At 41.0% G+C, this 12951-nt stretch overlaps 1 protein-coding gene across 1 annotated transcript; it reads right to left on the minus strand.

The window, feature by feature from the left end:
* Nucleotides 1-2537: 2537 nt before the first annotated feature.
* LOC131304788 (probable LRR receptor-like serine/threonine-protein kinase At4g36180) lies at nucleotides 2538-6208 on the minus strand. The gene has a single exon (XM_058332171.1). The coding sequence runs from the start codon at nucleotides 5993-5995 to the stop codon at nucleotides 2654-2656; it is 3342 nt and encodes a 1113-aa protein (XP_058188154.1). The 5' UTR covers nucleotides 5996-6208; the 3' UTR covers nucleotides 2538-2653.
* Nucleotides 6209-12951: the final 6743 nt, after the last annotated feature.

The raw sequence follows: 12951 nt of genomic DNA on the forward strand, positions 1-12951 counted from the left end.
ACATGACTGAAACGAATCTTTAAGCGTTAAGCAATCCCAAACTAAAACTGCAATATCAGAGGGTGGATCATGGAGCATGGTGTAGCTCTTGACGATCGACTCCGTGTCCGACTCAATAATCACATTTGCAAGATTCAAAGCAATACCCAAACACAAACCATCTCAAAGTGCCAGAGCTTATGCAAGCTGAGGAGAATTAAGGCCTTCGTATGACTTAATAAAGATACCAACAATTAAACCAACAGAGTCCCGTGCAATTACTCCAGTTCCGACGGTGTTCGTTGGCTTTGATACCGCCGCATCAACATTAATCTTTACCACACCTTGCTATGGTCACCTCCAAACCAAAATGACAGGGTTCGAAATATGCATCTGAGCTGGGGAGAGAGTTTTATTAGCCTCTAGAAACTCGAAGAAATCCACTTGTGCCTTCCTACTAACCACCAATTTTTTCCATTAAAAATAGAATCATTTCGGGATCTCCAAATCCACCAGCAATATGTGAGACCCAACCCCAAGGACAAAGAAGGGAGTTGAGCAAGGTTAATATGATCGTGAATATATTGCCACGAATCAAATATATGCCTACAACTTGAAGCTCCTCCGGTCTTAGACATAAAGGTGAATGAATCCATACTTTTAAGGTAGAATTGCACCGAAACGCAACGGACTAGGGGGAGCTACTGTCCTTTGAAGGAACAGCAGCGTGCTGTCCTGGCCAAAAAGGTCCCGCTCCGGTCTTGCTCCGATGATCTAAAACGTTCATTTCGTAGAGCTCGTCGAGTTGAACAAGTATGCCAAAAAATCAGTTTGATCGGATATCATTAAGTGCTTGATTGGAACACATATAACTTGCCAATAATGGGTTCTAGTAGATTTGATCCAGTGTTTCCGATCCATTCTTTTCAAGAAAAAAAGATTTCGATTAGGCACTTATTGATTATCCAATTGAGCTGATTTTTTACATACTTCTTCAACTTGACGAGCTCTACGAAGTGAACGTTTCCGATCATTGAAGCGAGACCTGAGCACGACCCCCTTGGCCGAGACAGCAGGCTGCTGTCCCTTTAGGGGACAGCAGCTCCCCCAACTCCAAACGCAACAATCAATACCTAACAAAATCATTAGATGTTGAAATTGCACTTTGTCAAGAAATAATAAATTTCAAAAGAAAGATGAGCTATGGATAATTTGTTTTGGTCCATCAGAAAGACGAAAGAATAAACAAGAGAGTTAACGGTCTCGTATTCTGACATAAAAGTATAAGAGTTATTTTCAAGCCTCCATGCGTGGTTTGTCCAATACTTTATGTATTTATTTTATTCTTTTGGTACTTTGGAATTTCTAATACTTTTATGTATGTGCATCATTTCTCGAGAACTTTAGGCCCCGTTTTACTAACCACTAAGGTACTTATTTTTTTAGATACTTATTTTTCGCTTTAAGGGACATGTTATTCTTTCATACTACATCACATTTAATTTAAAAAATAAGTACTTATTTTAGTTAGCAGAATGTGATGTTAAATTCTTTTTCTTTTTCTGTTTTTGTATCCTTGGCATATTGGAAGAATCATTTGTTTTCTCTCCCCCACTTATGTACCCTTATCAAGTTTCTTAATACTCCAATCTTTTGCTGTTTTAAAAAAAAAAAAATCCTTTGTTTTCAAGCTTTCGCATGGAAGCAAAAAAAAAAAAAAGTTTAAAAATGATTTCATGACCCCAGCAGCGTACTAGGTCCGGTCATCGTGCGTTACAGGACAAGACAACAAAGGAAATTGAGATGATATCTTGCGTATCTTTATACGAATTTAGGTGGCATAAACAAAGGGCTGCAATTCAGCTGCTGACCCAAAAAATAGAAAAGCTCAAAGTTAATTGAGAGATTGGTGGGTCCACCTTGTTCAACAAAATTATTGGATGGTTCTGGGGCACGGCCACGAAGTGCTCCAATGGTCTTTTCCACTACGTATTCATGTAGAGTCCAAAACTTAGTGCATGAGCCCGTATAAATTTGGGGTAGAGAGGAGTATTGAGACATCAACTTAACAGTGCCTAATAGTTAGTACTGTACCCACCTTGTTCACAGACCGGACACGAGCCTTTGTCTTACTAATTTGGCTTCTTTTCTTTTGCCAGTCCCCAACATATCAACGGCTATTTTTACCGGCCCACAAGCAGTATAGAGAGGAACAGACAGTGGCCAGAAAAATTTTCTTCTCCTGCAGTTCTGCTCTCAATCTTTCTACACTTTTGTTTTTAATTTTAGTCCCCACGAATTTTAATAATTTTTGATGTTTACAAACCACCTCTCCCATTTTTGCTCACACTCGTGCTCACAACAGAGCAGTACGGCTCTAGCGCAAATCAATTTATCGGTCCCTCCCTACTCCCCCTTAAGTACGTAAATGTCAATGTCATTGACTGAAAAGTGTAGGAGATATCAATACTCACTCTCACTATTGCAGTCCCCACCACTCCACACAGATCCTGGCCGGCATGGTATTGATTTCAATGATCAAAACAATAGCGCAAAAGGCCACAAAATGAAAATGAACAGAATAATAGAACAAAAGAGTGAACACTAACCAACTACTGTTGCAATCGCTTTCACAAAAATAAGAAAATGATACTACTAATCAATCTAAGGAAAATCATTGGGTCACAGCCGGCGAATGATGGGAGGTGGGATTAGCCGGTGAAGGAATATCAGGTGCGACACGGCATCCTTCTAGCATGAACACGACATCAGACATGGTTGGACGGTCTAGTGGTTCTGGGGCTGTGCATAGTAACCCAACTTTTACTCCAAGCAAAAACTCTTCCCACTCTGATGATTCAGGATCTAGCTCCAGTAATCCTGGCTCTAGCAATTCTGCTATTTGGCCTCTCTGTAATTGCTTCTTCACCCACTGCACTATATCCTCCTCCTCTTGTGTGAACATTACCGGACGCTTCCCTGTCAACAGCTCAAGCAACAAAATTCCGAAACTGTAAACATCCGATTCTTTTGTGGCTACCCCTGTTAGTTTTGCTTCTGGTGCCACGTATCCCAATGTTCCAATTGAAGCTGCTGAAGTTGAAGGCCCTGCTATTGGAGATGCCACCATTAGCTTGTCTAGCCCGAAATCAGACAAATGGGCTTCAAAATCTGCATCGAATAGCACACTTTGAGGTTTGATGTCACCGTGAATGATCGCTGATGAGTGCAAAAAGGCCAACCCGTTGGCCATTCCTAGCGCTATGAGGTGACGCATTGGCCAATTCAGGACATGACCGTCTTGGTGGGATGCTTCTTGGAGTAATGTGGCTAAGTTTCCATTCGGCATGTAGTCATAGACTAGAAGTCTAAGATCAGGTGGCCCTACACAGTACCCGCGGAGAACCGTCAGGTTTCGGTGCTTCACTTTCCCCAGCGATTCGGCTTCCTTTCTGAACATGATTTCGTCGAGTGATCCATTAGGGAGTCTCCTAATTGATAACACCATTCCGTCGTTGTAACAAGCCTTGAATACTAACCCATACCGAGTCCTACTTAGGACATTCTCCTCATCGAATTGCCTCGTTGCTTCTTGCGTTTCAGCGAGAGTGATCTTGTTATTGAACATAACGAGCTTCAAACCTCCACCATTTTCGCTGCTTCCACGACCCCCACTCGCTGCTGCTGAACTTCCTCTAGTTGGACTTGGTTTCTTCTCCCCATTTGCCTGTTGTTTCAGCTTCTTGCGCCACCTCAATAGAGCGAAAATGCAGAAGCAACAGCACAATAGCCCAAGGAAAGCCGCACCAGCAGCGACAGTTGTTAATATAATCAACCTCTTCCTCCTTCTACCGGCACCACATTTCCTGTTTAATGGCCTTCCGCACAAATTCTGGTTTCCTAAGTATGCCGAAGGATTGTTAAATCTAGAACCCAACGAGGGTGGAATCTCACCTTGAAGGTTGTTATAGGACACATTGAAGTAGACCAAGCCTGGGATGAGTGAAAGATTTGCTGGGATCGTTCCACTCAATCTGTTTTCAGAGAGATTTAAGACTTTGAGGTTTGACAAAGTGGACAATGAGTACGGAATGTTGCCCAAAAGATCGTTCGAATTTAGTAAAAGTGAGGTTAGCGACAAGCAATTGGAAATTTCATTCGGGATTTCCCCTGTCAAATCATTGCTACCTAAATCGAGGTCAGTTAAAAGGGATAGACGAGATAGGTCATTCGGAATGATACCACTCAAAGAATTTGAATGAAGGTCCAAAACTTGAAGGTTAGAGCAATTTCCTAGCTCGGTTGGAATCGAACCAGAGATGTTATTGCTAGACAATGAGAGAACGACTAGCGACTTCATGAATCCAAAAGTCGACGGAATTTGACCAGAAAAGGCATTGGAAGAGAGGTTCATGTAGTTCAAACCCAACAAGCTACTAAACCCTTCAGGAACATCACCATACAAACTATTCTCCTGCAAAGCAATGACTAGCAAATTCGGCAAACCGGTTATATCAAAAGGCAACTCGCCCGAAAGACCCTGCTTGCTCAAATCCAATGTCCTTAACATATAAAGACGTCCCACACTAGCTGGAATGGGCCCTGAAAAACCATTTCCACTCAAATTCAGCACTGTTAGCTGCCTTAAATCCCCAATATTCGCCACTATATCTCCCAAAAGTTCGTTCCCGGCGAGACTTAACATGCTTAGATTGCTCATTGCCAAAATTTCTGCCGGAAATCCTCCTGTCAATCTATTATCACCTAAACCAAGGGTTTCCAGGGCAGTGAGATTCCCATAACTCGACGGAATCGAACCCGAAAACCCATTTCCACCGAGTAGCAATGTTGTCAATCCTCTAAGCTCGCTGATAAATGAAGGAATTTCACCGGTTAATCGATTCCCTTGGAGATCAAGAACACGGAGTAGGCTACAGTTTGTGATCCCAACCGGAACGACACCGTCCAACATATTATTCGACATTTTCAGCTCCTCCAATCTCGATAAGCTACTAATCGAATCCGGAATTGAACCCGAAAAAGAATTGCCCGAAACGTCAAACCCAGTCAAAGTAATACTACCATTCATTAGCCATGAAGGGAAAACGCCTTGTATCTGATTCTGCTGAAGGTCCAGAACCTGTAACACACTGTTACACGTGGCTTTTTCGGGGGCAATAATCCCCGTGAACGCATTGAACCCCATTTTCACTATCCGGATGGACGGAGGTAAAACGGTGACGTTGCAGAAAACAGAAGACGGGAGGGAGTCAGAGAGATTGTTGTGGGAGAGAGAAATCAGTTGGAGCTGAGGGAGCGCTCCGATGGACGAAGGAACGACGCCGCTAAGGGCGTTCCCTTCGGCGCTCAAGTGAACGAGGGACGAGCAGTTTGATAGCGCCGAGGGCAGGGTCCCAATCAGGAAATTGTAATCGAGCAAGAGGAAATGGAGGCGCTGGAGGTGACCGAGACTGGCCGGGATGACGCCGGAGAGTTGGTTAGCGGCGAGGTTGAGGATGAGGAGGCGGGTGAGGTTGGAGATGGCGGGGGAGAGGGGGCCGGAGAAGGAGTTGTGTTGGAGGGAGAGAGAGAGTAAGGGAGTGCATTGGTAGAGGGAAGGAGGGATGGAGCCGCTGAAGGAGTTGTAGGGGAGGGTTAGCTTGCGCAAGGAGCGGAGGTTGGGGAGTTGGTCGGTGAGGGGGCCGGCGAGTTGGAGGCTGGGGAGGGTGAGCGATTTGACTCGGTTATTGAAGCAGGAGACGCCGCGCCAGTCGCACGGGGCGGAAGGCGTGGTGGGGTCCCAGTTTTGGAGGGCTCCGAGTGGGTCGTGGAGGGCGAACTTGAAGGAGGTTAGGGCTTCGATTTCGGTTTGGGTTTGGGTTTGGTTGGTGGGTTGGGCGGTGGAGGAGGAGGAGGAGGAGGAAAATGGGGCGGCAATGGCCAGTAGGAATAGGAGAATTAGTAGTGGAACAGAAGGCGTTGCCATTGATGAAGAAGGTGTTGGAGGCATTTGCATTATCAGGTGCTAGTAGTAACGGTTTGGTTTGGTTTTGTTTTGTTTTGTTGGGGGAGGACAGGTGGTTGAGGTTATGGGAGTGCGCAAAGGGAGCGTATGTTTAACAGTCACATCTCCTGGTGGAAGTGCACTGCTCTGCTTGAGAGGAGAGAGGAGTGGCCATCTCTCTCTCTCTCTCTCTCTCTCTGCGGAGTTTGTGTGTTTTCTTGTCTTCCCAAAACGGTGTGAAAGAGGAGCAGGATCCTTTTCAAACAGCTATAATATGGGCTGACAATGGAGAGGCAGTATTTTAACCTTATCGTATGTGTCAAATGACTCAAACCATTGAATTGAATTGGTGAGACAAGTGTCATCCCTCTCTTTCTTATCCTCTTTTGTGTTTTAAACTTTATGACAAAAAAACAATTGGGGCAGTTTAATTTGTCGCCATAAACATACCTGAATCCTGGTCTTGGGTCCCTAATTGTGTAACATTCATCTTTAATTAACAACAGATAGCATCAAATTTGAAAAAAATAAAATGGGCACCTTTTCCTGTCCCTTAGAGGGATTGGAATTAATGCATAGTCTGTCTGTTTTGAATCAATTTTGGGTTCGCCTCAATAAACAAAGATCGTTTATTTTTTAGATTGCATTGAGTACATTAATCAACTCAAAAACTATTTTCACTAGATTTTTTTTTGAAATATATTTACATTGCAAAAAATAGAAAACTTAAGTGAGGCCTACAAGTTGAACTCAAGATCTTCATAAAAACTATGAGAGTAAATATTTAAAGTGATATGGTTCTACACAAATAAAACAAACAAATAGTAGTGCTGTATAATTATTGACAAGATGCATTTTGTAATCTACACCACGCATTGAAAATACTCCATTTAATACGAATAAGAGTAGAGAAATGTCACAAAATAGAAAGGGCATTATCACGAGTAACAAAACATCATTCTCATTATGTAATTGAGAATTAAAGTTATTTTTCAAAAAAAAATTGATAACTCAGGTTGATCGATATAACTTTTTTCTTCAAGTTTAAAACATATACACCACACAGAAAACTGATGTGTGCATGCATTTTTTTAATGAATTAAGTATGTAAGTTGGTCAGGTGGTCATGACTTAGGACTTAAGAATTTGTTCTCAAGCAAGGTTTTAGGTTCAAAATTTCGTAGATAATATCAACTAATTTGCGATCAGTCCATACAGAGTTTTGCTCAGACTTTAAATAGAATCCCTATTAGTGGACGGTGGGATTAGTCCCCCAAGATTAACTGAGATGCGCGTAAACTGACCCAACACGTGATTATTAAAAGAGAGTAAGGCTGTGTTCCACAACCCAAGTAAGAACTTATTTTTTGTTGAATAAGAAGGCTTGTTCCCCAAAAATAAGGAGGAGGTGCTTATTTTTCAGAATTTATATAGGAACCAATGGGCGCCAGAGAGGGAAATCGTATCAGCGGCCGCGCCGGGCCATCTCCGGCTATCGGACGGCCGATCCGAGCCGTCCAAAAATTCTAAAAAAAAAACCGAGGGGGCCATCGCGAGAATCAACGGCATCCGAGGTGTGTAGGGTGCTTGATCCGAGCACCCCTTTTTCATGTATATATGATCATCACATATACACGGAAAATGGGTGCTCGGATCAAACACTCTACACATCTCAGATGCCGTTGATTCTCGCTATAGCCCCCTCGGTTTTTTTTTATAGAATTTTTGGACGGCTCGGATCGGCCGTCCGGTGGCCGGAGACGGCCCGGCGCTACCGCCGGTACGATTTCCTTCCGCCAGCGCCCATTATCATAGCAACAGTCTTATTTTTTGTATAAGACAACTTCAAGCTCAAAAATCATGTGTTTACGCAAATAATTTTTCTATCACTATGGATCTTGTTTGATAGATCTCATTGAGATCTTTAATACGGTGCAAAAAAAAATTGATTTTTTTTTTTCATTGACATGATTTTTGAGTTTGAAAATGTGACAGGAACTTTTTATTTGGGTTTTGTGGAATGATTCTTTTTATTTTTGAATGAGAAGTGGCAAAATAAATATTTATTTTTTAAGAAAGTTTCCGGAACGGAGCCTAAAGGTCGTAAGCTGTGACATATTAGTAAGCATGTGGCCGACGTGTCCTTTATTTATTTTTGTGAGAGAGGTGAGCTAGGCTTTTAATTAGTAGGAGTACTACATAATCATTCTACTTTTCCTGTTGTCAATTGTTTTTCACTAATCACTTTGCTTGGATGGACTTTTTGAGAGTAACTCTCAACTCTCGGCACAGTTTTCAATAAATCTTTCTCTCTATCTCTCTCCACTCATTACCACTCCAACTCTCAAAAATAACTTTCTAAAATCTAAACCAAACAAAGTAATGTCTCTTTATGCTTTTAATTTCTTATTACTTGTGCAACTCACTGGACGGGAAATTCTTACACTTTCTCCTTTGCGATAAAGTAGAATGAGACAGTCAAATGGGGAGGTGCCAAAGTGGAAAAGTCGACGAATATATATACACATGCATGTTACTATGTTAGGCCCTGTTCCGCTAAAAAAGCTATTGATTTTTCCTTAAAAAATAAGTCAAACAAATCTACATAAAAATAAAAATAAGCCAATAAGTCACTTTTTTCGTCTTTATTCAAAAAATATTGGATTTCGATCAAAATTTTATACTTTTTAGATTCCTCTCGTCATGAAGATGCAATAATCCCTAAAAAAATGAGGATAAGCTAAGTGATACGAAAAAAATTTGAATAAGAACAAAAAATAAGCCACTTTGGCTTATTTGTCCGAACACCTCCTAAATGTTAGCATAACTCGATCAGTTACTATTATAGTACATGTCTATTACAGGACCACGCTGGTGTGTGTGTTTGTGTGTGTGTGTGTGAGAGAGAGAGAGAGAGAGAGGTCTTGATTCTTTTTTGGCCAAAACACCAACCATGCATTAATGCATGTACGGTCCATACCAATACCAATTTACTACTGTAGATGAACCGTTTCTTGTCCAAAATGATGATTTCTTTATCTCGAATCGGCCGGTAGAATTCTAAATTTATGAAAACAGATTTTATGATTGAATTTTTTGTTGCAGACATTGAAGTTCCCTGTGCCACACTTTATTCCGCGACGCGATCCAAAAAAGACTCATTTAGCAAAGTCGACCATTTCTATGAAATCCTATTTGTTCGACATAGTATCTCCGTCTTTTGCCACTCCATAATATGTGGTAGCAAGAACAAGTGCAACTTACTTGGAGCGTTTTATTTGTAATTATCTCCTTTGCTTTTAGCCTAGTGACATGCACGGGGGAGTAAAGAGAGACAAATTTGACCAACGAACTCACGAGAACCCTAGTGACCAACAAGTGGAAGATTAATACTCCATAGGGGGGTATGATGCAACATCTGTGACCATATCAAACTTTCTTTACGTACATAAGTCAAATGATTGATTTCTTTAATTTACCCGGCACCACAACATCAATGCTTTCTCAATACTCATACATGAAAGCAAAATGAGCCGGCTAGGGAAGCTTGGCCGGTGGCCCGTCTATGTTTGATGGATCCCCAACAATTTTGTCACACCCTATTGCTGGGAATGGGAGGGCTGTAGTGCACCTGCAGCACTATGCCGTGTAGTGCGATCGATCCGACCGTCAATCTCGGTGCGGACGGCTTGGATTTAATCCGAACTCTTACAAATCCTAGCCATCCATTGTTCGCATGAAAATCCAACTCGTTCATTGCCGAGATGGATAGCCGGATTTGGCCGCGGGGGGTGCACTACAGCATGCGCTGCTTGATGCTCTGATCGAAAAAGAAAATCAGTGGGGTCATGTCGGTACGACTGAATATGCTTTAGAAAGGTCAATTCCTCCCCTATGACACCAAAAAAAAGCGGGCCAAACTTCTAACAGCCCGCCGGCTTCCATAGAACCATATTGTGGCAACATAGTCCTAATTAAGTGGTCATATTGGATCCTTGGGAACCATCACAAGTACAGCCGGCCTATATTTGAACGAAAATGCCGTGTCATCCAGCGGAGCCTAGAAGAAGGTGACTTGTGCAGAGTGGTCACTATCATACGTACTCAAGATATATAGTGTGTCTGGAGAGGTAGATAGATAGGACTACGTCTTGCTCGATCAGGACACTAGCTTTATTGCGAGCCAAAAACCTTGATGGATTCCCCTTCCCCTTGGCCTGAATTTGATAGAGATGAGCCAGCCATGGTGGTTTCGATATGCGATTCAGCCTGAAGAGCTAGGTCAAGCCATTCCCTATTTGTTATGTGCGTCCTGGCTTGCTTTGACCAAGACTGCACTTTTTGCTCTGTCCGTGGAGCGTATGAATTTCACCAAAAGAGGGAATGGAGGGATAGGAATAGGAATTATAGTACCATTGGAAAAGGGGGCACCTGTGGGAACATCTCTACTGACGAACCATTTCAATAGTACGGGTGCTGCCTATATATAGCCCAAGCATCGAGTATATAATTGTCTAACTACTCGATCAAGAGAAGCCTGGATTTTGTAATTTCATTTGTCGGAGAAGCGTCTTGACAGATTTGACTAATTGATTTTGTGATTCTGAAGAAAATCGAATAAGTGTATTCATGAAGCATGAAAATATATAGTCATCTTTTTTGGAGGTTCAAATAAGAAAAAGCATAGGAACCCCAACATGTTGAACATGCAAGTAATATAACATGTCTTCATGAGATTATCTAATTTATAAGTGATTCGTGAATGAGTTAATTACAAATTTCCCCCCTTAATAAATACAATCAACATGACATGCAATGCCCATATGGCATGTTGTGTGCATTACCAAGGTTGGAGGTGTTAAAGGGGCTGGCGGGACCTGGCCCCACGTACCCAGAAAATATTTTCATAGGATTCTTGTTACAATTTTGTAACATATACACTGAAAAAATTGCATATACTTTAGGAAGTGATTTTAGCACTTTACTTTAAGCTTCTCACACTAAATTTTTTGTATTTGAACCTCTCACATGGATAGACGTTTCAAATGCTAAAAGTAAAATGCCAAAACCTAAGACGAAAAATCATGCAGTTAAATATGATTGTTACATGTCATGCTGTTTACGAGTTTAGCAAACAAAGCTTTGAGTCTTACTAATAGTGAATATGTCTCGCAGCACTTCTGCTGGTAAGGTAAAAGTCTACATAATTTATATAGGGAAAGCATCACTTTCTCTGCATCATGCACCCATAATTTTTCATTTGGGAGTTGCATTGTGAGAATGGATTCTCTCACAATGTGTTTTAAAAATTACACTTTAGAGGCACAATCTGATAATCAGTGCTAGAGGAGGAGCTTTTTCATTCTTATTTTTTATTATCTCCCCAAAGTCATAATTTTTTTGTGCATTATCCTCAAAATATGTATTCATAATCTATTTTGAGCTCTGATCAAAAAAAAAAAATCTATTTTGAGCACTATCAACTACTTTGTTTTTTTGAAGGGTCCAGATTCATAATTTATTATGATCAGAATCCAAAATTAATACTAACTTACAATCTAAAGCGAAAAATGCAAAAATAATTGAACTCCCAAACGGGTTGTTTTCCCTCTTCATTGTCTAATTAGCCAAAGCTTGCTTTAAGTGGTATAGCTGAGAAACTGGAAACAGAGCAACTCCCCACAAGGCACTTAACTAGAAGGATATATTTTATTTTATTTTTGCTATTCATTAATCTAATCTACTCTATCTTAAGAAATTTGGAAGGGGGATGAGTGCTTACGGGAATCGAATCATGCCCATATGCATGAGAATATAAAGGAGACACCAACTACATTCCACTCCACTTGCACTAGAAGGATAGGATATACTCCCTCCGTCTCAAATTGGATGTCAATTTTTTATATTCGTATTAATTTCAATTCTTTATATCTTTCAATATGAATCTCCAAAAATATGCAATATAAATCTTGTTTGACAGTTCTCGATTAGTTTTATAATACAAAATTTTCAAACTCATGAAAAATATTATAAATTAAAAAATATAATCGATAAAAAATAATACGAATTTCAAAATTATCATACATTTTGGGACGGAAGAAGTATTAATACTGGGAACAGAGAGTGGATTCAATTGATTTGGCTTAGACAGTGAAAGGTACTAGAGTAATAATTACTCCGAACAGAAATGTAGGGTCGGAGCAGGGAAATTTGCATGAAGTCGTGGCTATAAAGTACTCTACGAAATTGAGGAATCTTTAACCTATCAGAAAAGTAGGGCCGGAGGGAAATAACTGCGAGAAAAACTTCTCTACGGAGCAACTCAACCGCACCTTTGTCTTCTTTTCTTTTTTGGCATCATCCTCGTCACGAATGACTAAAGTTCTACTCCATAACAGAATAAATTACCATCAGTTGATAGCATGTCATTAAAATCACAAGATGCCATCTCCAAACACAAGAAGCCCCAGATGTTTACTTATTCAAAGAGGTTAAAATATGCATATTTCCGATTAATCCTCCTAAGTAATAGGTCTAAAACTCGGACCATACTTTCTATGACGGATCCTGAATTCATGTATATGTCTAGAATAGAATTGGAAAGGAAGTACTAAATTAACAAAGTTCAAAAATCACGGACAGTAATGATCAAGAAGTTAAACTTGCTCCAAGACAGCGTTTGGACGGTCTTCCGCTACTGGAGTTGCTGCTGCAGGTTTAAGCACCATCCGACCTCTAACAGCTTCGTACATATCCATGCAATCTAAAACAGCTAGGTACATCAAAACAATGGCAACTACAGCGAAAACGATGGTGAAGATAATACTCAATGCCATGTATATTGGTTTGAGATGGTGGCTTGGGTGTGCCAATCCCCTCCATATGACCGTCTCTATCAGGAAGAGTAGCACGGCAGCGCCAAGAAGTTTCCATGTGGCCCCTTTCGCGTAGTGAAACCACATATTCTT

This window comes from Rhododendron vialii, chromosome 10a (assembly GCF_030253575.1).
Source record: "Rhododendron vialii isolate Sample 1 chromosome 10a, ASM3025357v1".
NCBI classification, from domain to species: domain Eukaryota; kingdom Viridiplantae; phylum Streptophyta; class Magnoliopsida; order Ericales; family Ericaceae; genus Rhododendron; species Rhododendron vialii.

Coding starts and splice junctions, on each gene's coding strand:
- LOC131304788 (XM_058332171.1), bottom strand. CDS start 5,995: ATGCAAATGCCTCCAACACCTTCTTCATCAATGGCAACGCCTTCTGTT.